This window comes from Diceros bicornis, chromosome 17 (assembly GCF_020826845.1).
Source record: "Diceros bicornis minor isolate mBicDic1 chromosome 17, mDicBic1.mat.cur, whole genome shotgun sequence".
Classification (NCBI taxonomy): Eukaryota; Metazoa; Chordata; class Mammalia; order Perissodactyla; family Rhinocerotidae; genus Diceros; species Diceros bicornis.
The window spans coordinates 45,426,774-45,454,263 of NC_080756.1; the positions used below are offsets into that span (position 1 = coordinate 45,426,774).

General features: G+C 37.1%; 1 protein-coding gene across 1 annotated transcript; it reads right to left on the bottom strand.

Annotated features, from left to right (window-relative positions):
• Positions 1–6,685: 6,685 nt before the first annotated feature.
• On the bottom strand, positions 6,686–26,560 carry STRAP (serine/threonine kinase receptor associated protein). Its single transcript, XM_058558698.1, has 10 exons — positions 26,163–26,560; positions 25,305–25,440; positions 18,086–18,167; positions 17,419–17,491; positions 14,447–14,543; positions 13,617–13,754; positions 11,500–11,636; positions 9,463–9,612; positions 8,503–8,568; positions 6,686–7,780 (listed from the first exon to the last, which is right to left on the bottom strand). Exons 1-10 carry the CDS (start codon positions 26,272–26,274, stop codon positions 7,719–7,721), a joined length of 1,053 nt encoding a protein of 350 aa, XP_058414681.1. The 5' UTR covers positions 26,275–26,560; the 3' UTR covers positions 6,686–7,718.
• Between the last annotated feature and the right edge of the window lie 930 nt (positions 26,561–27,490).

The window sequence follows — 27,490 nt, forward strand, 5'->3', positions numbered from 1 at the left end:
TACAACGTAAATGCTATGTAAATAGTTATACTGTATTGTTTAGGGAATAATGACAAGAAAAAAGTCTGTACATGTTCTGTACAGATGCAAGCATCGTAGGCCTTTCGATCAGCGGTTGGTTGAATCCATGGGTGTGGAACCCGATTCGTGGGTGAGAGCCGACTGTAGAATAGCCTTTCGCCTTTATTTTTATTTTAACGCTGAAAAAGAAAAGCAAGCCCTGAAAGCCTGGAGCTGACCTGGCAATCACAGCTGAGCTGTCATGTGCCCTAGTAAAACATAAATAATTTCACAGAACACCAATATCAGCCAAGGTCATTGTGCCCCTGATGAATTAACAAAAGCAAGACCATAGGTAACCATGTCTGAACACAGAAGAAACATGAACACTGTTCCAAACCAAAAAAAAATGACCAAACAGCCCACTGTAATATAATATAGGAGTTAATATAAGTTAACATATAAGTGACTTCACTTCTTTACCCATCAGTTTTAACCTCACTCCCTTCTTCTTTTAGATAAGAATTGAGATGCCCTGTCATAGAATTATCACCAGGTCCTGCCAGCATCCATCCAGAGCAATGGCCGGTCTCCTTGAATCTTCCCCAAATCACTGACCACAAGCCCAGATTCTATGTCATTTCTAACACCCTCTTACTGAGACACCTCAGTTTTCCATGCTGAGCATTTTCCCTTGTTGTAACAAGTCAATAAAACCAAATTTATCCAACTACAGGTGTGTTCCTGGTGGTCTTCAGCTGGAGAGCACTGACATGCCTAAAAGGTACAAAGACAATAAATGGAATTCTATTTTTAGGGGCAGATACAACTCTAAGCAAGATTCCAAGCCATGCCTTATACATTCATATATAGTGTAAATTTATTAAAAAAAAAAAAAAGCTATGAGATCCTGACTTAGCTAAAAAACCAGAATCAGGGCGGGCTTCTACAGTAGACATTTTAGCAATATATCTGACAAGAATTTCTCAAGGACTTTTTCTAAAACTGACCTGTTGCACAGTACTAATCTGGAATTAATTTCTACAGTTTGAAAGTATGTTAAATTGGCAGCATTCAGAGAGATAGTGAGGCTAGAGTGCAAAAAACGAGTTTCTTTAATGGAAAAAAGTTGCCAAGTTTCACTTTGTGAAGGTCTCTTTTAAATTTATTGCCTTCTGAAATTTCTGAAGTATCCCTAAGGCAAGGCCTCTCGAAGAAAGATCTATAGACCACTACTACTACACTGGAATCTCCCAAGAGCTTTCTTCTAAAGCAGATTCTAGGTTCACCACAGCCCTTCTGAATCAGAATCTCTAGGATCCTAGAATCTGTATTTTTAACAAGTTTCCTCAAATGATGTTTATGCAAGCTAAATGTAAAGAATTATCAACCTAAGGGCAGAGGAGAATAACTATGCTTGCTGATCTGGAGCTATAGCCTACACGGAGTCTTACAAGAGTAAAACTGTCTTTATACAAAAGTATTGTATTTTTTTAATCGATGCAAATTTTTCATGCCATTCTTTTTTATGGATACATTTTTAAATATAAATTGCCAAATAAATTACTAGTCTTCCCACCCCTCAATGCTTCTGTCAATTGAATTTAAAGCTCTAGGAATATGTCATATTTATCTTGAAGCTTCATGAACCTCCCTGCCCTGGGAGACAGTAGTAATCCAATTGTTAAGTTCCAAAAGGCATGGACCATTTGTATTTGGTTCATCATATGCCTAGGGTCTAGTAGAGTACTTGGCACACAGTAGGCTGTGAATATTTGTCAGCTGAATGATTGTACATTACTGTCTGTGCTATCTTCTGATAGTGCCCATTGTTTTATCCGGTCCAATTTCATTCGACTGTAGTCTCTAATCCTATGATTTCTAAGAGCAGTCATTCACAAGTTCCTTGGGCAAATATCCACTTACACCATGGACTATCAACCAGTATTTCTAAGTCAGATGGGGGAAAGTGTGGAAGCAGGGAGGACTAGAGCAGAGTATGAATATTAGAATCAAAATATTTCAGAACTCGAAGGAGACATAGAATATCTAATTCCTACTTCATGGTGAAATAAGAAAAATAAGAATTATATTGAGTCTTTATGAAGCTAAATTTATTCAATTGAAAGAACAGTGTTTCATTCTGAGACTAGGTCATTCACTACCAATTTGGATTTAAAAATGTTCTTTCTTTTATGAACATTGTGGTGGTAGATAATTTTTTTTTAACAGCCTCACTTGGCAAGATTAGAAGCAGACCATTCGATCTTGCCCCCCCTCCTTTATTTTCTTTAATCTATTCGCCCACGAAATCCCAAAGTTAGGCAATCACTGTAAGAATAAATACACAATACTAATATTAAGTGTTTCCTATGAGTTAAGCTCTTTACATCAATTATTTGATATTTCAAAAAAATTTATGTTCGATATTTCCCAAAAATTATCTGTGTAAGATCTATCATCTCCCTTTACACATAAAGAAACTAGGCTCAGAGAGATTAGACTGTAAGTGTTAGAGGATGGTTTAAAACCCAGGCACTATAACCCTACAGATCACACACTTAAACTGTTCCTACTGTCTTTGAAATCAAATTCATTAGGCAAGACATTTAACCTCTCTGAAACCAGGTTTACCATATATAAAATGGGGATATTACCTACCTCACTGAGTTACTGGAAATATTAAAACAGTACAATATTTAAAAACCGAGCAGAAAATCTAACATAAGTCACTTAACAATACTGTTTCCATACGCATCCTTAAACTAAAATCAGTTATTTTCCACTTGACCAAGTTCCATTCTCTCATTAATTAATTCAACCTATAAAGTATTATTACTGTTCATTAGCTATCATTTAAATGCACACTTTGGCCGTGTTTCCACAGGTAAATTTGTTAGATGCCTCATTTGTTTCTCAATAGAGTTTCAGCAAGTCTATTGATTTTCAAGTTACACTGGTCTAAGTGACACTGTCACACTGGCAACTGTGCATTCTTATAGATAAGCAAAGGAAAGCTAAGCCTCCTGAGAAAGTTCTTGCTCCAGTAATTTTTTTCTCCTCAGGAATCCTCCTAGTGTAAGAGACCAACATGTACCGTAACTTATATGGTAACTCAATAGGAATCACTTGTTTCAAAACATTAACCCTACAGGTGTGAAACATAAGGTACCTACTAAAGAAATATTTCCCCCTCATCTGCATTTTTAATTCCCCATTTTGTTTTTGCTGCCTTCTGGAAAAATTATGTTGATTTTCCCCCCACCTTAGTCTCAAAGAAGAAAAGGCTGCTAAATTAATAATTCCATTGAATTACTAAAATTGTAATCTGTAAATTATTATAAATTATGGTACATCTTTACTATACTATTTTGTAGCCATTAAAAAGAACGTGGGGCCAGCCTGGCAGCATATCGGTTAAGTGCGCGCGCTCCGCTTCAGCAGCCTGGGGTTCACAGGTTCAGATCCTGGGCGCGCACCAACACGCCGCTTGTCAAGCCATGCTGTGGTGGCATCCCACATAAAGTAGAGGAAGATGGGCATGAATGTTAGCCCAGGGCCAATCTTCCTCAGCAGAGAGGATTGGCAATGGATGTTAGCTCAGGGCTAATCTTCCTCACCAGAAAAAAAAAAAAGAACATGTTGAATTTTATTTACTGACAGGAAAAATTCTCAAGAGAATTGACTGACCACACTCAATCCTGGTTTCTTGGAAGAAACCTCTGGATGAACTGAAACTGAGACGTAATGACTCATAAGGTAAATTATAAAAGTTAGGTGGGAATTTAGGCTGCCATGACCTACTAGACATTAGGACATAGAGAGGAGGCTCCACAGAAAGAATGGAATGGGAAGCAGAGTGGATGGAGACGAAGAGACTGTATCATACAAGCTGGACTCCTTGGTAATGGGGCCTCAAGTCAGCTGAGGCTGTACAGGGGTTCACTGGAGAGACAAGGGCTTTGAGTAGGTTTCTGCCCTGCCTGACTCTTCAGTGGAGAGGAAGGTCGGCTGCCTACGAGATAACTGGAAACTATCTTCCTGGTCTGATAAGATTTGGTGCTAACTTAAGAATCTGTTTCAACAAATATAGAGCACTTAACATACCAGCCACCTTTCTAGGCAAAGGTAGTATTGGGGGAGATGAAAAATATACAAGATAATTTCAGATAGTGATAAGAACTATAAATAAAATAAGGCAAAATAATAAGTGATGAGAAGGGATACAGAAGGACTTGAGACCTGAATCACAAAAAAGGTTAGGCATGTAAATAGTTAGGTAAGAGTAGATCAAGTAGCAGAAATAGCAAGCCAAGTGAAAAGACCTTGAGAGAGAAATGAAGCCACTGTGGCTAGAGCAGTGCAAGCAAGGGAAAAATGAGACGGTCACAGAAGGCAGGAGTCAGATCACAGTAAAAATCCGGTATAGTGGGAAGCCACTACAGATTAGACAAGGCAGTCATCTGGCCTCTTCAAGTCCTAAGCAATGAGCTTTCCTCCTGTGCAGAGGATGGAGGGGAGGAGGGCAGGGTGGAGGACTAGGAGCAAGAGGGAGCAGTTATGAAGGCACTGCAACAGAGCACGTGAGAGAGAAAGATTGCCTGGCTTACGGTGGCCACAATGGAAATGAGGCAAGGTACGGATGCAGAAGAGCCCACAGGACGTGCACATAGACGAGAAATGGGGATGAGAGAAAGGACTTGAGGACTTCTTTTAGTTTGAACAAATGAGTGTTAGGTACCGCCAGTTACTAGAATGGGTAATGAGTTGAGAGGGAAACAGGTTTGGTTGAAAACTTAAGATTTGTTTTAGATAGATAAGTTTGAGATGCTTACTAGAGGTTAAGGTAGAACACTCAACTATGCCACTGAACTCTGGTGCTCAGGGAGGCAGGCTGGATATACAGATTTGAAAGATAGTAGAAAATACTGATTGCCATATGGATTTTTTTTCCTTTGGAGAGAGCAGAGCTAGAAAGTACAGCCCAAACTAAGGTCAAGCGGAAAAGGAGGAATGGGCAAATACAGAAGGAGTCAGAAAGATATAAGGAAAACCAGGAGTGTGGTTTCATAGAAGTGGAACAAATAGTGCAAAAACAAGGAAGTAGACAACTACTGAAGGCTAGTGAAGGTTTAGTAAGACGAGGACAGAAAAGCGACCACTGGGTTAGAAACATGCAGGACACTGAGACTTTCATAAGTGCAATTTTAGTCAATGTATACTAGAACTTTTTGCTCAAGTAAATTCTGTAGGATTCTACCATTATAACACGTGGTAGGCGGACTAATGGTGCCCAAGAGATGTCCATGTCCAATCCCTGAAACTATGAATCTTGCTTTATATGGCAAAAAGGACTTTGCAGATGTCATTAAATTAAGGATCTTGAATTGGGGAGATTATCCAAGTGGGTCCAGTATAATCACAAATGTCCTTTTAAGTGAAAGAGTTTGGTGGCAGGAAAGTCCGAGATTTGAAGATGCTACGCCGCTGGCTTTGGAGACGGAGGAAGCGACTATGAGCCAAGGACTGCCAGTGGCCTCTGGAGCTGGAAAAAGCAAGCAAACAGATTTTCTCCTAGAGTCTCCAGAAGGCATGCAGTCCTGCTAACACCTTGATTTTAGCTCAGTGAGACTCATTTCGGACTTCCAACTTCCTTAACTGTAAAATAAATTTGTGTTGTTTTAAGTCACAAATTTGTGGTAATTTGTTACAGCCGAAATAGAAAACCAATACACAAAGGATACCAAGCCCTGGTTGTTCCCACAGCCTGCCAGGTGGTCCGTATGCTCAGTATACACATGGCTACAAAAAAAACAAGGTTACCTTAAGAGTGAAACTAGTGAAATCCCCAAAATCATGTCCTCTGTTATTAAAACAAAAGTAGCTAACAATCACAAGCAACTCTATTAATAATCTGGCCAAAGTTAAAACCTAAAATGACTTTACTGAACAAGCAGTATCTAAAAACATGCTAAAAGCCTAAGAACTTGACAGTTTATTACAACACTGTCAACCAGAGATCTGACCAACATGAACATTCTACTCACACAAGAAGTATAACGCATGGATGGTACGACAGATCTTCATGGCCTGAAATTCTTCAACTTATAAACTTAACTCCAAACAACTTTTATAGATTCCAAGCTATATGCCACCCAGTGGTGGTATAAGCAGGTATCTGTATAGGGGCTTTAGACTTTTATAAAACCTAAGTAGAGGAAATTCCCTTGGATCATAAATACCAAGCATTTTCATGATTCCATTCTGGTACATATAAATCTCAACTTGATTTAGGCTAAGTCAGACTGAACAACCCGTGGTACATCGACAGTACTGCTGCTGCAAAGCAGAAGACCAGGCATGTATCAAGTTCACACAAAAATACTACCATTCCATGAGACCCACGTGGATCATCAGTTGGCTCCCCCCGTGACATAACTCTCTTGACCCTCTAAGGCAGTCATGGCCTACAGTGCTTTCTTCTGGTTACCACAAATCCTCAAAACTTATCTTATTCTTTGGTTGGTTATTTCTTTTAAGGAAAGTTATCAAGGTTCATTCACAAGATGAATAAGGAAAGAGAAAGCAATTTGGCAGAGATGTTATTCATTGTTGTAAGTATTTCCAAATTATTAGTTTAATATCCCCTCCATATTTTAAAAAATAAATACATCACAAGTCTAAATTCAGTTGATACATTTTATTAGGTTGGTAAAAAGGCTTTTTGAACACCACCTGAACTTAAAGGATAAAGTAAAATAAACATTGCAGGTCTACAATGATCCCATCTTTATGATCACACAGAGATACAGTAATGTACATTAATGTTCACTCAATTTTAATAGATTTTGGGGGGTGCTGGGATTTTGAGTGATTTTTCTGCTGTCTTTCAGCTAATTCTGAATTGCTTTATTTTTCTCTTATAATTAGCATGTGTCATTTAAATAAGTCACTATTCTGAAACTTTTTAAAAGGCAGGTCAAGCATTTCTATCCAATCTAGGAAGAAGGGAGTAAATGTAACCCCAGCAAAGAACATGAAAATTTCAAAAATTCAGTCCAAGCAATTAAATTTCAAAATTACGAAACAATATGTTTACCACAGATTATTTAACGAGGTTGTCTTTTGACATAGTTATGATATAGAAAAACTCTGTGGCGATTTCCACTGATGACACTCAAATCTCCCAATTTTTCCCAAGAAACAAACATTGCTTTGTTTTAGAGGCATTTTATTTAGACAACTAAAAACAATTAGATGTTCAGAAGCAGTGTACAATGAAAGAGAAATCAAACCAGTTACTTTATCATGTATTCCCTCTTCTTTACAACTAAAGCAAAAAAAGGCTTTCTGCTTTAAGGGAAAAGTCAGAAAAATAGGCCAATATATTTTTCTTCTCCATAATAACATAAACACCTACAAGAAATCTAATTGTAATAAGAGAAATTGGATGTTGGCTTGCACATATTCATTAAGATGACAACAGGCCATCGTACTACAAGAGCATAACTCCACCTGCCTTCATCTGATACGCTTGTGTTTTCACTTACAGGTAATACCAAGTTAGTTAGTTCCAGCACTGGAGCTAGTTCATATTCCTCATTATTTACTGCTCATGTTTGCCTTAAGCACAGAGTAACTCTGGAAGGCTGATGCTTTTCTCTGCTTGCTCGTTTTAGTCCACATGTTGTATACTATCTGTGGCATATGCCTGAGGCTCAGGCCTTAACTTCAGGAGTTGAACTATAGATGGAATCTGAATTCTCTGAAGCAATTTCTTCTACAATTAAAAAACAAAAAATCACATTAGTCAACTTAATAAAAGAATGAAGCTAATCTACATTTCTGTGTAATGAAGGAATAAAAAAGTTTTTTAAAAGTGTGCTTGTGAGGGGAAGCAAAGGAGAACAAGTACATGTGCATTAATGACTAGACTCACACCAAAGAAAAAGCAACAAACAATAAGTTCATGTATTTTACCCATTAAACTCCTTTACACCATAACTTAACCTCTAAAGGGCCCCTCTTCTCAGCTAAATTTTCAATGACTCCAACTATCTAATAAACACTGAATTAAAGTCTTCCTCTTCTTTATTTATTCAAACTTCAAACAATATTATATGATCAGAGCATGTTATAATTCGTAATTCCAGATTTGGGAAAGAACACTTGGTACGTAGTAAGTGCTTAATAAATGTTAAATAACAATTACCATTGTAACAATTTATTTATTTTACTATCTGCCTCCTAAGTTGGACTCTAAGTTCTATAAGAGTAACCACACATCAGTCAGGTCTACACTACATCTCCATGCCTTCTACTATGCAGTAGGAATTTAAATATCTGTTCTATAAACATGTATATATAAATATATACATATTTAAACTTTCCATTATTTATGTTCGTATTCAATAAATTTCCTTTGTCAATGAGTAAAACTCAAATAACACTTCAATTTTAAATCCCCTAGGACTCTACAAAAGTTAACGTGTTAGTATTTACCTAGCTCCTCTTCCGTTGTCTCTGGAAAATTGATCTTTGGCTTTGCCAGCTCACCACTGTCTTCTTCTGTGAAAAGAAGAGCAATGATGATTGCATAAATTACAATATTACCAGTAATTTCTAGTATTTAATAGTTAAGAAGAATACACCAAGACTATTCCAAGCAATGAGCTACAAAACATAATAGAAACAACTTCTTTTTTAATAATTGTTATTTAAAATAGTACATCTCTCCTTAAAAACTACTTTTAGGTTCATACTATAACTACTTTGGGATCAATAACTAAGTATTTTTATTAAAAATATGTCCACCGGGGCTGGCCCTGTGGCTTGGCGGTTAGGTGCATGCGCTCTGCTGCTGGCGGCCCGGGTTCGGATCCCGGGCGCGCACCGATGCACCGCTTGTCTGGCCGTGCTGAGGCCGCGTCCCACATACAGCAACTGGAAGGATGTGCAACTTTGACATACAACTATCTGCTGGGGCTTTGGGGGGGGGGGGAAGGAAGAGGATTGGCAATAGATGTTAGCTCAGAGCTGGTCTTCCTCAGCAAAAAGAGGAGGATTAGCATGGATGTTAGCTCAGGGCTAATCTTCCTCAGAAGAAAAAAAAAAAAAGTCTACCTTATGAGTAAGGATCATGAGTAACACTATTCAGAGATTAAATACATTTATTTATAAATTCTTTATATTGCTTTCTAGCAAATTTTGAATCAGGGCCATTCCATTCACCAAATGATCTAACATAAAAATTTAGATTGTACAGAATAGAGTGTACAACAAAAAAATTTAAACAAACAAAAGAACACAGTGGCCAATTTATAATCATGGCCTTCTCTTTGCTTAAACCATATTATATAGTTTAAAATCTATAGGAGACGGAAACATTGAAATAGAATTAATGATGCAAAATGACATAAAATCATGAAGCTCTATTTGATAACTTTGAATAAAAATTCTTACCAGGAAGCACACATTTCCAAAGGCCGTATGTTTTTCCTACCACAGTTTGCCACAGTCTCAATGTTCCATCTTCAGAACCACTGGCATAGAGTTCTCCATCAGGACTAAATCTCACACAGTGAATAGGACCAAAGTGTCCTTTGTAGGATTCTGAAAAAGAGGAAAAGGCTATTAGATAATTTAATACTTAAATAACAGGTTAAGTATTGATACGCTAAAGAAAATACTACTTATATTATTGAGAAGATGCAAAATTCATAAGGGCAAATACAAAGAACTACACCTAATCAAAAAGAAAGTGATTCTCATCATACACTGGTACATCCTGTCTACCATTTCTCCATAAGATTACCCCTTCCCAATTCTGGCATGTATTATGGTTTCAGATTGTCTCTTTAAAAAAAAAATGAGGTTTCATGTCCCAATAAGGATGAAAGAAGGGAGAAAATGAAACTACCCTCCTAAATTCTATAGAAAGCAGATCTAAAGTCTATCAGTTCAATCCCAATTTCCATATCCTAAACTTACTGCCTATTTACTAGGGAACTAATTCTTATTATGACTACAGAGGGCCACCAGATGGAGCTCTTTTACACACTCTGCCTCTTAATTTCCTACCAGACTATCTCGAGTCCGCTAGTCATTCTGTCACAAGAACATTATATAGGATCAATACTGGTGCTTAGATATTTTAATCCACGGAATTCAATGAGAAAATGTACAGATTAGTAGTGGTACTGTTCTGTTTAAGTCACATCCTTATTTACTAACTTTTCTCATTTACTTTCTAATCCCTCATCACCAAACTCTCCATTTCAAAGCTCTCTACTAGACGAATGTTCCGTCTCCACGTCTATTCAACTCAAGGACCCTCATGCACCATCTTCCTCTATCTCTGTTCAACCAGAGAATATCATGAAAGTATTATCATGAGAGTAGAAAGAAAACGAAGTTTTGGAATAAGAATGGCTGGGTCCAAGGTCCAGTACTCACTAACTATAACCTCAGATATCAGGCAAATAATTTACTTCTCTTTTTCAAAGTAAATAAAACATATGGCCAAAACATTCTAAAACTCTGGAAACTCACATTAAATAAAAACAATGGAAAAGAATCTCTTATTTTAAAAGTCACTTATATTCAAGCAATAAAATGTGAACCATAAGCAATTAAAATAGATTCTATATGGCCATTCACCAAGGTTCCATTTATCCAACCCAAATCTATCCGTTTTCCAAAAAAACCAAAACATAAAAAATTGTCTTTTGTTCTTTATATAATTCTTACAAGCTTAGTTCATTGAGTGGTAGATCAGGACAGCTAGAAAAAAAGCGGCAGCTTACAGACAAAAAAATTATAAAAATGAAATACACTAGCTCAAAAAGCAAAAACTATTTGGGAAGGCTAAATACCTAGTCCATCAGATAAATATAAAGTTAGGATGTGCATTAACTTCAAATTAATCCTACATGCCTTTCCCTTTCCTTTATTAAGGATCATTATCACGATAATGAAAGCAAAAATCAGACTCCAAGAAAGAATAAAAGTAAAATAAAAACAAGCAAAAAACCCCCTCCAGTTCAGATCCCTAAGGTATCCCTATAATAAGCCATAGCTCCCTACCCCCACTATTCTCTATAGAGCCTTAGTGACTCCTATGTTGGCAAACAGAAGAGGAGCCAGGCAGATAGCGCTTCATTCCTGCACTATACTTCAGAAAGAACAAATCTCCTTGCATCTATTTAATCAGACTTTGACATAAGATTGCCTCCCTATCTCGTCAATAAATACACTGCACTATTGTATAGAATGTCAGAATATGATGAACTTAAGCTAAAAGGAGAAGATAAATTTGATTTCAGCATACTTTGTTTATAGTTCTATAAATATTTCTACCCACAGTGGATAAAAATTCTTTCATTTTTCACTTGGAAAAAATTTGGTAACTGAGGTGTTAACTGAGGTGCTAATTACGAAACCTAACATTTGACAAAGGTAACTACATCATTTTAAGGGAGGAAAAAGAGGACAACTCACCTAATTCTTCTCCACTATTATAATCATACTTATAAAGTTTAAAATCTTCACCACCTGCAACAAGAAATTCTTTCTCAGGATGAAGAGATGCAGAATTGATGGTTGCTGGAGCTTCAAAGGATTTAACTGGGTCCAAACTGGAAAAAAATTTAAATAATAAATATTTATAAATTTTGAATATTGCATAAATAATACAGGAAATGATTAGTTACATTTAAACTGTTCCTAAATTCTGAAACCCAAGGAACAGTTAAATATTCACTTAGTCAAAGATAAATAGTAATGTTAAAAAAAAACCCTCTAAATAATATTAGCCAAAAAAGTTCTGAAGGATACCATGCCCAAGTGGAGTTCATTCTAGGAATATAAAGACATTTTGATGGACGGATATTGACATTTTGCACAATGGATGCCTTTCTGGAAATGAGTATGCTGGCTAATTAAAAACAGTATGGCTAATATAGTGGGATTTTTGCTTTGAAAAAAATTTAATTCTGTACTGTTTGATTTTTCCATGACAAGCACACATTATTTTTGTAAAGAGAAAAAGTTTTTACAATAGGTAATTAATACAAAAAATTATTTGTACATTATTTTCAATTGCTGAGAATTTATGAGCTTCTGCAATAGGATAAAACTTTAATGCCATAAAATATAAAACTGCTAAAAGTGGCTCAGTTTTTACTACCAGGCAGTAAAAGAATAAATTTGAGACTATAGCTATATAATAAAAATCAATGCATTACAACAGTTTCACCTGAGTATCAATGAGTTTGGACATTGGTTATTTTCCAGTCCAAACCTAAAAATCCTGACAAGCCACCAATACAAAACATTAGACCATTCCAGCTTCTAAATGTTGTCATCATATTCCCATCACCACACATTATCAAAGCATGAAAAGTAAAGTTATTTGACTTATGCAGGATCACTGAACAGCAACTTTCTAGCTCAAATGTTAGAATATTCAATAGGCCAGCAGACTTCTGCCACCAACATAGGATTTGAGGCAACGTCTACAGGAAGGCTGCATGTTCCCCAAATCCAGGAGTGACCAATTAGCAGAGTTGTAAATTTAATGGCTTCTAGGCAATAGCATTCTATTATTATCAATTCACTGTGTGAGTATAAACTCCTTTACATTCTTAATTGCTCTTCTCCGTTTTTACTGCCTTCTCTTTCCTTCTGCCATTCAGCAAAGCTTAGATCTGCAAGTGGCCCTTTAGACAAAAGGTTAAAGTACAAGACTGCTGGTCAGAGTATAATACAGTATAATCTCTACGGAAATCAATCCAGTGACGTGTATACCAAACTTTAAGCACATTCCTACCCTTTGAACTAATAATTCTACTTATAGGATTCTACTGTAAGGAAACACTCAGAGATGTACCATAAAACTCATTGCAGTGTTAAAAAAGGAAACCTGACGCATAATTTATTACAACCTATAATGCAATACACCTGGTAAAAATGTTTTCAAAGAATTTTTAATGGCTAAAAATATTTTAAAATAAAAAATAAAAATTACACTTGTTAGGGTCCTAGTAACTAAAGAAAAAAAAACTACACAAATATACACATTTATGTAACAGAAAAAAAGACTAGGAGAAAATACAGCTACCACTAACATTCTGGCATTTAGTTGTAGGATTGTGGGTAAATTTTTTTAAATTATATTTTCCAAATTTTCAACAAGAGCATTTACTATATTCACAGTCACAAAAATTAAGTCTGTTTAAAAAAATTCATTAGGTCTACACACACTTGGGAATAGAAAAAAAAAAAAATCACTAGTATTTCTCTAAAATTTTAAAGTGAAAATTAATAGGAGAATCAAGATCACAATGGTTTTATATAGTAAAGAACATTAATTACAGCACCAATCCAGCGATCCTTTTAAGAAAAATGTAATTTAAAACTTGTTAAATTTTACCAATCAATGTCCTAAATATCTGGAAATTAATGGATTTGGAAACATTTCCCCCTATATTATATAGCATAGACTACATTTGCTTTTAGAAGAGTTAAATATCTTTTGCAGATGCCTTCCAATTTTTAAGTACCCTAAATTGTCCCTTGTTACCAAAAAAGAAAATGAAGGTATTTCTCAGACATACCTTACTGCACTATGAAAAGCAATGGATCGTCCATAAGTTATTACCAAGATCTCTCCCTCAGGAATATATTCCATACTGCTAACAGACATATTAAAATTTAGAGATTTCACTTCTGTCATAGTAGCATGATCCCAAAGGCTGCAAAAAAGAAAGAGCAAAATATGGTATTTACTCATTTAAGAAAAAAGATTAAATCCTAGTTACATCTGCAGATTAACCAATGAAAAGAATAATCACAACCGTAATAAAACAACCTCCATTCCAACTCATAAATTACAGATGACACAGAGAAGTTTTGGGTTGCTATACACTGTCAAGTTATTTGGTAGCTTCTCAGTGAAGTCAACTTTAGTACTTAAATACACTTCCCAAACAATTTAGCAAAACTACACTATCTAGACACTTGGGCCCTAATCTAATTATTTTCAGTGTTGCTCTAAATAATGGTTCTTACACTTTATTTTTGTGAATTTGATGATAGCTATATATCTTTCCACAGAAAAACACATCAGGTGTCAGCTCACAAAATTGTGTACAGAATTTCAGGGTTACATGGACCCCCTAAAGCCAGCCTGTCCAGTGACCCAGGTTAAGAGCACCTGCTTATAAAGGTGTCAGTAGCTTTAATTAAATGTTTTGTGAATTCTGCTCTATGTTGATAATAGGAAACTGATAACCAAATTTGATAGAAAAACGTGACCTATGTGCAGCTGAAGTTTCAATGTTCAGAGATAATTCTTCCCACATAATAGTTATAAAAAATATTTAAAATATAAGCTCAAGGGTCAAATATGTTTCAAACTTTAAATTATTAAAGAAAACTTACTTACCGAACAGTTTTATCATCAGCTGAAAGAATCTGTTTATCCTCACTGCACCATAGAGCCTTTTTAATACCAGAGGTATGACCACTGATTTCCTTAGGTTCTTAAGATGAAACAATTTAAAACACATTTGTTAATATTTGATTTTTAAAACTGAGCAAAACTGGAACAATTCAATTTGTAAAGAAAAGAAAGAAAGAAGATAAAAATACATTTAAAATTAGACTGCAAATTTTCAAAGCCCACCACAATTCAAACTTGCTATTTATATGGAATGCATTCAGTTTTTCTATACTAGAGCAAAAATTTACCTGCATGACAAGGAACCCAAGAACTATGATGCCATATGTAGCTGGGAGTGAATAAATCACTCCCTCCAGGCTACACTTCTGTTTTCAAAATACTGCTTTCAAAAGCACTATTGTACTGCAATGAAATAAAAGAGTAACTAAGGTAGCATAATTTAGTAAGAATATGGACCCAGGAACATACAGCCTGAGCCAACTCTAGTACTACCACTAAGACTGGGACCCTCATCCAAGCTACTGCTGGTAGTAACTAACAGAAAAAAAGAAGGAAGTGGAGGCTAGAAGCAGAAAAGGGAAATAAAAAGCAGTGCAGTAATTCCCAGGAATATTTCTACACTGAGAAGCAAAGCATCAAAAAAATGGGAATCTGTCTCTGTTGGAGTCTTTCCCTTGAAAAGATTTAAAAAAAGAAACACACTCATCTCTGGGCAAAAGCAGATGCTGGAGGCAATGACATTCAACATGACTTTGACTTTGGGCAGGTAACTTAACTTTGAAGACTACATTACTTCATCTGTAAAGTGGGATAACAATAGTTACTATATCATATTCTCATAGAGAATCTAATGAGAATATAGATCTAAAGTTCTCATCTCATGTCTGACATACAGTAAAAGCTCAGTTAATTGCTATTATTTCTATTGTGAGAACAGTGGAAGAGCCACTTTCAGAAAGTAGCTTTGAGAAAGGTAAAAGAGATAAAAAATGTCCACCTAAACCCTGAACCACCTTGCTGAGCCAGACAGGTACACTGATTAAGTGAAGTCAGAATACTTCCTATGTTTTGGCATAAAGTTATCAAAGAGAATGAAGAGAAAAACTCCCAGGTGCCAATGGAGAATCATCTATAAATGTAGTTTGTTTCCTCACCTTAGAAATGCTTTTAGAAAAGGTATCTCAAGAATAATTGCTTAATTTCCAATGTAGCTTTGCCTTTCGTGCCCACGATACAAAATTTAAGATACCAACTAATATATAATAAATAAAACAAAATTCTGTTTACCATATTGTGGTAGCCTCTTTTTTTTTTTTTTTTTTTGGTGAGGAAGATTTCCCCTGAGCTAACATCTGTTAGCAATCCTCCTCCATTTTGTATGTGGGACGCCTCCATAGCATGGCTGGTGAGTGGAGTAGGTCCACCCCCAGGGCTCCAAAAGCAGAGTGCGAAGAACTTTAACCACTCGGCCACAGGCCCAGCCCCCAGTAGCTTTTAAAATGTATATTATGTGGCTAGAAAAGCATTAAAATACTACAAAATAGAGGTGAATATCTGGACTGAGGAAGAAAAGGTGTCTCTTACACCTCTTGTACAATGAGAGAATTCATAAAGGAAGTGATAGATCTCATCACCAAAATTTTTTAATTTGTATACCAGAAACCTTATTAACAAAATTTAAAAGCAAATGACAAATCAGAATAAAGAATCTTTAAAACCAGTAAGAAAAAGATAAACATCACAACAGATAAATGGGCAAAGGTCATGAACAGGCAATTAGTTCACAAAAGAAGAAACACGTTAAAGTGGAACTCAACAGTATTTTAATCTCATGAATAATTTTTTAAAATTCACATTAATATGACAGAATCATTTTTCTTCTATTAAATTGGCAAAGATAAAGTTAGCTATTAGTGTTTGCCAGAACAGGTTAGCTATAGATATATATATTTTGTGTGTGTGTGAGGAGATCAGCCCTGTGCTAACACCTGCCAATCCTCCTCTTTTTTTGCTGAGGAAGACTGGCCCTGGGCTAACATCCGTGCCCATCTTCCTCCACTTTATATGGGACGCTGCCACAGCACGGCTTGCCAAGCAGTGCGTCAGTGCACACCCAGGATCTGAACCGGCGAACCCTGGGCCACCAAAGTGGAGCGTACACACTTAACCGCTTGCACCACGGGGCCGGCCCCTATAGATATATTTTTATACTTTGCTGGAAGGCACTTTGGTAAATCTATCAATGCCTTCCAAAAGCACCTCCTTTTTGTCCCAAAAATTCTACTTCTATGTAGTTATCCTACAGAAACAACTGTGGAAACATTTGCACCTATAAGGATGTTAAAGCCTAACACTGCTTATAATAATTAAAATTTGTAAATAGCCCAAACAGGCCATAATAGGAGACTAGTTAATTCACTTATCCAAAGGATGGAGAACCATACAGTCATTAAAAACAGTGGATAAAATATTTAAAGACATAAAAAAATTGTTAATTGCAGATTTTAAAAATTCTTCTGAATAGCTAATACATTCACATGGTTCAAAAATCTAAACAATATATGTACACACTGAGAATTCTCACCCTTCTCACCTTCTGCAGATAACCACTCTCACCAAAAGGTAGTAATATTGTTATGCACTTTTTAAAACTTAATATCAAAAAAATTTATCTTGATAAATTTTTAAATTGTAAGAAGGCTATAGAACAAGCATAACGTAGTAAATATATTGATATTAAAAAAGATACCTGCATGGAAAAAAAGACTAGAAGAATATGAACTAAAAACTAAAGATACTAACAGTGATTAATACTGGATGATGGATTATGTTTTAATTCTTTGTGACTATCTTTATTTTCCAAATTTGAGTACTGAACATAAATTCCTTTAATCAGGAAAAGTTATCTAAATTAAAAGAAGATAAAACCACAAACACATATATATTATGCTTACCTGCTTCAGGTTTGTTCAAATCATAGATGCGTAACAGTTTATCCTGTCCCCCAGTTAACAAGTAATTACTATCCTGAAAACACACAAGTAAAATGTTAGATTACCATTTTAATAGTTATATCTTTTTGAAACTTCTTCAACACCAAATAAAACCCAAATAAAGCTCACAGACTTCACAAACAGATGCAATACATACCAATCACTTCTGAAAAGATACTGTAGAGTATTTATCCCCACAACTGCCACAGCACTTTAAGCTTCCCTGTTGAAATGTGTTACATTACCTACCACATCATGAATTCTCTCACTCTGCTCTGAGCCTATTCCCCTCCCTCCTGAGTAGCACATCTCTGATGACCTCAAATTCCTCCTCTCTCTTCTGAAAGTAGTTGGGAAACATTATTTGGGCTTTTTAGATGTTTGTTGCTATTGTTGGAGGCCTGATACAAGAGTTCCAGGGTATCTTAAAAACCTCATAGAATTAACTAAGGAAAAATAAATCTGTATAGCCTATCTACAATCAAATCAAATATAAGCCAATATACACCAAATATTCTGCCCCAAAACAAATATAAATCAAATATACAAACCAATGAAATATAAAACCATTATTATAACCTATAATAGCAGCGATTTAACTCCCTAAAATAAATTCCATTTTTTATACCTGTGTAAAATCCACAGTCTTGACGATGTGTTTATGAGCCAGGGTCATCAATTCATCTCCCGAGACAGCATCCCACACTTTGCTAAAAGTAAAAAGTAACATTAAAAGATAAATATAGTGGTAATTTTGATAATTAATTACTAAATCGGTTAGATATGTAAAATGTTACATAAATAGAAATCTCCATTATCGCTAATATCTCTGTTTGAGTTCATTTGATAAAATATTTAAATGAGTCTAAAGGAAAATAAATTTCTCTGTAAAAGCCATATAACCAATCTAATTTTGATTGTAGAAAAGATTTACAAATTTAAGTAAATGAGATCCACAAACCAACCCATCCTTATTTTTATTTTAGCCTATAGCCATAACATCCTTTTAGCAAGACTGCAAACACTTTAACCAATTTTTAGTTTCAACTTTCCATTTTGTTATCTATTCTCTACTCTTATATACATGCAAAACAAAAAATGAAAAACAAGATATCCTTAAAAAAAAGTTACAGGAGAATGAAAGGCAGTGATATAGGTTATGCAAAATTTCAAATCAGGACAGCAGAGAAGAAAATATTCTCCCCAACTCTTCCTCGAAGTTGATTCATAAATTCTCAAATTCTAGTACAATTAACTTCCCCCCAAAGTATTAGCTTTTGATTATATAATGCTAACACTGAGAATTTTTAATCTCTCAACTGTATGTCTCCCTGACCCATCCCAATCCAAAATATATGTGTGGTTGTGTGCCTATACACATATATATGTGTGTATATGGCAGAAGATAATAGTTAAATAATACTTTACAAAAATACCGTAAGAGGTTCCCAAATAAAAAAGCTTAAAGAATAAGAAGAAAAAAAGAATTCATTTTATATCAGAAGAGGTCATTGAAAAATAAACCAGAGACCTTTGCATACAGGAAAAAAAAAACTATTAAGAGTTAACAAGCTATGCTCCATAAAGATTTCCATTTTAACGTAATTGACATTTATTTTTAAGAATAAAGTGAACAATTAACAGTAGAGAGAAAAAAAAGAAAAGCAAGGTGTATCTTTTCTTCATTTACTCAATAAACATACAATAATAGATCAAGTATATTATGTCATCCTAGACTTAGGGCTAGGGCACAAAAGGGAGAGAAAAAATGATCACAAAGAAAATTCCTGCCTTAGTAGAGCTTTAGCTGTGGAGAAAAACACGCATTAAATAACACATTTAATAAATATAATTAAAAGACAAACACATATGATTATAGACACACAGGAAAAACATGCTACTAATTATGCCAGAAAGTCCAGAAAATCTAACCAGTGGAGTCAGTAGTCTTAAAACGAGCAGGCAGAAATATACCAGGGGGCAACAAAGAGAAATACTCTTGTAGACAAGCATTAACAGCATGTACAATGGTAAATAAACATGAATGACCACATAACAGGAATAAATGCTGATGATACAATATAAATCTTGCATACCACATACCTAAGTCTTAAGAGTAGCTAAATAAATACGTTCTGAGAGAAATAATGTCAACTATGAATAGTGTTGCTACTAAACTCTCAAATATTCATCTCTCTTTGCAAGAGAAACCTGCTCCAATCTCTCCCATTTCCAATTCAACTCTCTGGCCAAAATCTACTTCTCAACCTCCTTTTGTATTATTTCTCTGAATCTAGTCACACCAGATTAGAAACCATTCCTCAAATAAGCCATGTATTTTCTTCTAGGCTCCTATGTCTTTGTTGATATTGTTCTCTTAAGTCTGTTATATTCTTTTACATTCTCAGCTACCAAAGTTCTATTCATCCTAAGGGCTCATTTCAAATGGTATCTTTTCATTAAACCTTCTATTTATCTCACCTCCATTAACCATTCCTTCCTGTTTTTCCACAGAACCCAGTTTATACTGATTACTGTGTTTAATTTTGCTTTGCTTTTATTTTTGTTTACATGTTTACTTTTAATCACAGCGAAAACAGTGATACGAGTTCACAAAGATTAGGATTCCAGACTGCTGCAATGACAGAGGGTATGAAAAGTGAAGAAAATATCAAATATATCTGAAATTTTTATCCTACTTAGTCACCTGATGCTGAGTCTCAAAGGAACTCTGGGCAATGTCCTTTGAAATACTAATTTCAAGTATATTCAGTAATCTTCCCAAAACTCCTTAAAATCGTACAATTCTGCTTAGACCACGTCTGTTCACTGAGGAGGAAAGAACTCACGTGACCAAAGTAGGATCATCCAGGGGCCAGTGCATCTACAGTCTTCCTCCTCCTACTGAGAAACACTACTAAAATTGAGGACGACACTCTCTGACAGAGCACGTTCTAATTACTTGCACTACCTTTGGCATATTTCCATTATTCACAGTAAGAGTCCTAAAAAGAATCTGGAATGTTTTCTAATGTATTTTTCAATCTCTAGGCAAGAAACTGATATTAACCAGCTGGCTACAGGGCTCAAATCAAGACAATGAAGCATCATTAACAATATCCTTTCATCAGCTAATCCCGCAGCATTTATTTTCTGCACAATTCATGAAGGACTTGTCATCTCCCTGAACTACAATACCTCTTATATCCCCAGTCTCTTGCACATAATAATCAATGCTACCTGTTCAATACTGTTCACATTCTGAGAATGGACTTACCATAAGTCTCAAAAGAGGAGCTGCTTAACTTACTCCTTTAAAGCCTTAGCAAAACAATTAAGCTATTTTAGGGGAAAAAACTGCCTAACAATCTTAACATGTCAACCAAGTCATCAAAAAGGAGGTAATACCACCTTTGTTTTATTGAGAACCTTATTCAGAGAAAAATTGATCTTTCTAGTGGTTTTTACAAGAAAGAAACAGTGATCATACACTTTGGTTACCTATAGATTCCTGGGCCCAACCTCGGATCTACTTAAGCACTCTCGGGAACAGAACATAGGAATCCTTTCTACTTTTGGCACTCTCCCCAGATGATTTTGATGGGAGGAAAGCAGAGGGGCTGAGAAGAGGATCATGGGAAGTAAAGCTAAAATTAGCTTTATGAATTAAAAGATATAAAGAGGATGATGTTTCAGGGACTCGACTGCCCGAATTCCCTCAAAATAACATTCTAAACTGACGCACAGACCAGCTCTGCTGAATATACCTTCTCCAAAGAAAAAGAAACAAAATTTACCTCCAGATAAACATGACATTAACGAATTTTCTGAGAAACATAATGAAGGGAAAAAAAAGAACTTCCTAAAAATGATTTATACTATGATTAATCAGGTGAGTTGGGGGAGCTATTCTTTAACTGGATCAAGTTCCATAATAGCAAGCCCCATACAAGTCATTAAAAGAGGAGAATGTAAACAACAGATGCACATCTCCCACATCTCACAGACAGGCACGGAACAAATAAGGGTAAGGCTCAGCTTCCATTTATTGAGCACCTACTACGTAACAGACACCGTGCTAAACTCCAGGGATATAAGTGGAGAAAGATCTCTCTCATCCTCCAAATTACCATGTTGCCCTTACACCCATTTTATAGATATGAAAACTGACGTTTAAGAAAGATCTGATGGGGCCAGCCCAGTGGCATAGCGGTTAAGTGCGCACGCTCCGCTGCAGCGGCCCGGGTTCGGATCCTGGGTGCACACCGACGCACCGCTTGCCAGGCCATGCTGTGGCGGCGTCACATATAAAGTGGAGGAAGATGGGCACGGATGTTAGCCCAGGGCCAGTCTTCCTCAGCAAAAAGAGGAGGATTGGCAGATGTTAGCTCAGGGCTGATCTTCCTCAGAAAAAAAAAAAAAAATCCGATGATCAAAATGGAAATACAAAGCATGGCTAGCACATGAACTCAGGCCTGACTGATACAAATGCTTACATCTTTCCCACTATGTCATGGCACCTAAAAGCCAGAACTGAGGGGGGCGGGGGGGGAAGTATTCCTTCTTGATATTTAAATCTACTCAGACTTCCTTTCATGAAACCAAAAAGTTTCATGGCTTTAGCCACAGAAGTTCCAAAACGACACCCATGATTTTGGTCTAGTAGGGGTGGTAGCTATCATTGTTACCTTATACATGTAACACTTATATAGCTATTAGATTTCAGGCAATGTTCTAAATATTAGAAACATATTAACTCATTTAATATTCACAACCAACATACGAGGTAAGCACTATTACTATCCTCATTTTTATAGATGATGAAACTGACAAAAAAGAGAGGTTAAATAAAGTTCTCAAGGTCACAGAGCTATTAAATGATGGAGCCAGGATTCGAATACAGAATCAGGCTTCAGCGTTCATGCTTTTAATACACTTGTAAACAGACACTGAGACTTGAATGTTAAGAAAGCACAAAAACAACACTGAATACCTATCCACAGACACGTCCTCAAATGTGTGATTTTGGTTATTAATGTTCTGTAAGTGACCTAAACAAAGATAACTATTCCTCTTGCAGCAAGATAAAATCTTGACTACTCTTTTTAAAACTCTGTTAAGTATTTAAAGTGCCATATTTTTTCACACCTTTTTTCCTCTCCATTTCAGGGTAATTATCACATGAACAGTAATTTCTGTCTAATGCCCTTTATTTCTTTTCCTGAGGACTGGCATTACAACTTGGTCAAATGTACAAAGCAAGAGTCTTCACCAATTTTATAGAGATGCGGATCCTTCTTAAGCTTTTGCACAGGTCTCTTAAAGATCAGAGCAAGACCATCAAGCAGGAGGTGACAAAACATGTGGCTCAAGTAATTAACATTACTAGAGCCGGATAACACAGAATTGAGGTCAACAAAAATATATCTTTCCAGAACCTCAATTCAAAAGCTTGTCTCTTTTAATGCTAATATCTAAAATCTTGTTACATTTATAACTTAATTATATTTAATTTAAAATACCATTTTATTAACTATTAACTTACCACCACCAGACTGGGACCTAGTTTCAATAATGACATTTTTAAAATCCACTTACCAAATATATAAAATCTAGAGTTTTTAATTCCAATTTTCTACCTGTTAAAAAATCAATAACATTCATTCCCAATGATGATGTTCCTACTGGACTAAGCAAAAAACAAACACTGGAGGAGATGAAGGAAAAAAAAAGCTAAACTCATGGCAACCAGACACTCAGAGACAAATCTTCCAGAAACAAAACCAAGATCTATAATTCATCCATCCTTTATCCTTCTTTTCCTCAAGTTATTTATTTGGCAACATAAGGTACTGAATACGCCAGGGATACAAAAAATATAAGACATGGCCTCCAACTTCAAGAAGCAACGACACATAAATCAATAAGGGCTATAAAAGCACCAGAAGTTTTAACACTGGGAATGGTGTGAGCACAAAAGAGGGAATGGACACCTTAACCTTCCAGCACTCCTTAAGTCTTCCTTATCTGAGAATTGCTTTTACTTCCTATTTTCACCTCATAATTAACAATCAAAGAAGTCTCTGTCACATTATAAGCATGCATGCTGACATCTAAAGCAACATTTGACCTGAAGCTGTTGACATAAAGGCCTTATATAAAACCAAGCAGCTCCTTATTTTATCAGTATTACATACAGTCACAAGAGGGGCACAGCACAAAGCCTTACAGTGGTTATGCACAAAGACATACTAGCAATCTATTCATTGAAGGCACAGAAAAAAGTTCAGACTGACATTTATAACTTTTCTTACTGATCTCTCACTATCTCAAATTTAATCCCATGTAAGCACTTCATCTCCCTCTCCTTATTTTAAAATTTTTAATTTATTTTTTAAACGTACATACAGTAAAATTCACTCTGTAGTATAGAGGTATGAGTTTCAACAACAAATGGATAGAATCACGTCTCCAGCCCAATCTGCTTTTATTTTTCATAATAAACTTGGTATGTTTAATTTGCTTAAAACAAGGGAGCAACACATTTACAATTGCTCCTTAGTGTGAAACGCTGTTTAAAACAAACAAAAAAAATCAACAAGACCACTCTTACTCTCCAGACTCTTGAGTCTATTATACGCACAATAGCTCTTGACATTGCCTTCATTAGTTTCAACATTTCAGTGTCTGCTAAGTCACAAACACAATTAGGAACTGGAGATACCAAGATTACATAAAATATGATACACGCCCAGAAGGGGAAAGTGGGTCATTGCAAGTCACTCTAATAACATGCAAACGCCAAAAATCAGAATAGGTGATATGTATTCTGGCAACAATAAGAAGTTTAGTATCGCTAGACTGCAGGGCATACAGTGTACAGTGCCAGATGAGGCTGATAACCTAGGACGAAGCCAAATGTTAAAGTGCCAACAACTGAAATTTAACCGTTAGGTCAGTTGTTCTAAGGCTGCACATCAGAATCGCCTCGAAGAACTTTAGGGAAGAAAAAACACTGATGTTAGGGACTCCATTCCCAGACCAATTACATCAGAATTTCTTGGACACATGCATCTTAGTATTTTAAAAGCTCCTCAGGCTATTCTAATGTACACCCAAGGTCATCAAACACTGAAATAGCAGAGGGAAGACAGGAAGATCATTAGATAGAGCAGTGACATGATGAAATCTGTTTTTAGGAAGATAATTGGCAGCACTACGGAAGATGAATAGATGGGAAAGAGACTAGTGGCAGGGACCTGACCCAAGGCGGTGGCAGACGCATAACAAACATTGTAGTGAGGAGACATTCTACTGGTAGGATCGACAAAGATGATGATAATCTGGACATAAGGGAAAAATCAAGAATGATTTAGATTTCAACCTTCAAAAACTTAGAAAATGAAGAGTAACTGAGTTGAGGAGTTTTAAATACATCTAAAGCCAGGTAACAAAAATAGATTGAGATTGGGCTAAAAATCTGGGGCCATCAGCACTATGAAGACACAGGAATGTATGCTATCACTCAGGGAGCACATGTGGAGCAGTATTTGTAAACACAACCACCACCAACATTCATTATCTGGAGCGCTTGTTAATAATGCAGATTCCTGGGTCCCAATCCAGACATAAGAGTAAGTCATTTAAATCAATGAAAATTTTAAGAACCACTGAAGAGAAAGAGGCAGATAGGACTAGGGTAGAATTTTAGTGAGATCAACATCATGTACTCTATATGGCAGGCACAGAGTCAGAAGTTTATGAATAACTGAGGTTGAAGTTTTGATTATTTCAGAACACAATCCACAGAGAACTTGATGGCCATTTTGGCTATGAATTTCACTTACGCTGTGAAATCGGCAGCTGCTGTGGCTGCTTTGGTGGCATCTTTATTCAAGGTTGCACCCCAAACAGCACCTTTATGACCCAAAAATGTTCCAATCCAGTCTCCTGTGTCTCCCTGGCGCAGCATGGGCTTACCATCTACAAAATATTTTAAAGGACACGTAATTTAGAAGTTCACATTAATTAAAATCTAAGACACAAGCGTAAAGTGATCACGCTGAATAACAAAGTAAAACTTACTTTTGTTGTCTAACTATTCTCACCCACCGGGATCACTAAGGAACGCCCAGGAATAAATTAAATGGAGAACCGAGCCAGACATTCTCTCTGGGAAACATTTGCAATTCGGTGAGAAGAATACCGATCTGCGTCAAAACACTCCAGATTTGAGTCGTATTTTGGACAAACGTCTTAACCTAAATCTCAGTTTCCATTTTAAAATGGGGCTAATACCACAAAGGAATACCCCGTGAGATAACAGGAGTGACAAGTCTTTGTAAAATAAGGTATTACTTAACCTGGCCTAGTTTCTCCATTCCCTAAATCCTTGGAAGATATTTAGAGTTTGTTGCCCGGGGCGTCTAGGCAGGCGTACAGCCCCGCTTCTCCAGAAATAGCAATAAAAGTAAAATGAGAGGCCTCAGTTGGGAAAATACTTAGCCTCGTCAGAAGCTCAGAAAAGCCTCTCTTGGCGCCAGCGGCGGAACCCCGAACACTACTCCTTTCCCCATCAGACGACCGGTGGCCCTAATCTCAAAGGCTGACAGCCCCACAACCCCTTCGGCACTGGAGAGTGCCGGCCCCACTCCCTTGCGGCCCAGTCCCAGCCGCCAGGGATTTGGATCAGCGGCCCTGCTCACCTTTGCAAGCGCTGATTAAGAAATAGCCATAAGGCGTGATGCCACTGAAGGCCAGATCGACCACAGGCCGCGTGTGGCCCGAGCAGGTGAGCGGAGTCTGCCTCATCGCCATGGCGGCGGCCAACCGAGCGATCCGGCTGCGGAGCCGAGGGTCGTCTCGTCTTTTCTCTCCTCAGCTGCAGAGGCCCTGGCTCCTCAAGGCCCCCGCCCTGACACCCAAGTGGGCCGGGAAACAGGAAAAGGAGGCCAATCCGGCGGCACCGAGGTCAGGAAAGGGTTAGGGATGGGTCACGGAGGCTGCGACGGGCGACCGACAGCCGCCGAGGGAAGGAAAGGGAGGGAGGGAGGAAAGCAGGGGAGGGAGGGAACCGCAGAGCCAGCGGCCACGATCTGCACCGTCCACACCGGTACTGGCAGGAAGTGACGAAACCAGTGACGTTGGGCGTCCGCCGGAAGTGACGATCAGCTCCGGCTGGAGGCGGGTTTGCCGTGCAGAAGACGCTTAATGAAGGAGCGAGTACGACAGCAGCGCGCAGGCGCGAGATTCGCACACGTGGGGCACATGACGCTGGCCCCACGCTGGCAATGTCGGGCGCCAGGAGGCGCTTTAGGCTCTGGAGCGAAGTCCCTGGTACCCAGCTCTGGTCAGCGGGAAACGGCTTTGCTGTGTCTCGGCCCGGGTCGCGGGTTGGGAAAGCTGTTTCTGCTCGGCTCGGACCCTGGACTGGCGGCCCCTGTGGAGTACGCGCCGAGCAAGCCAACCGCTTGGATTATGCTGGTTATCAGAATATCTAGACAGAAAAACCGGAGTTGTTCCCGGCGTCTGGCTCAAGGCAGCAAACACGGTCCAGGAAATTTTGTTCAATTTTTGTTAATAGCTACGTAGGCAGCTCTTCTGGGGTTGTCTACAGCGGGGCCCTTAAGAAAAGTAATTTCTCCAGCCGCCCCTTCTGCAATGTAATACTCCTGTATTGCTGGTGTTTTAGACACGAGTGTTATGTAGCTTTAAATAGTTAAATTATTTTTTCTTTTGAGGACTTGGGAGGACTCTAGAGCAGTGGTCCCCAAACTTTTTTGATGAAATAATCGAACTTGAGCCCGCACTCGCAGTATACGGATAATTTGTAAATTACCTACATGTACATTATAATATGTAGACCAAAATAAAAATACTAGAAGAATCTACAAACTAAATATAAATAGAAACTCTGGTACTGTCGTCTTGCAGGCAGCCCTCTTCTGGTGTTGCTGCTCTGTGTAACAATGAGAACTGATTGACACCTCAGACAGAAGCTTTCGTAAGCAGAAAAGGTCCTATCTCTGGGCAA

What these genes read in the sequence shown, in the direction of transcription:
- STRAP (XM_058558698.1), bottom strand. Translation starts at nt 26,274, where the DNA reads ATGGCGATGAGGCAGACTCCGCTCACCTGCTCGGGCCACACGCGGCCT. An exon ending in AGACTGTGGATTTTACACAG is followed by an intron (nt 17,492 to 18,085) that starts GTATAAAAAATG and finishes GTGTGTTTTCAG; the next exon opens with GATAGTAATTACTTGTTAAC. An exon ending in GACAACGGAAGAGGAGCTAG is followed by an intron (nt 7,781 to 8,502) that starts GTAAATACTAAC and finishes TTTTAATTGTAG; the next exon opens with AAGAAATTGCTTCAGAGAAT.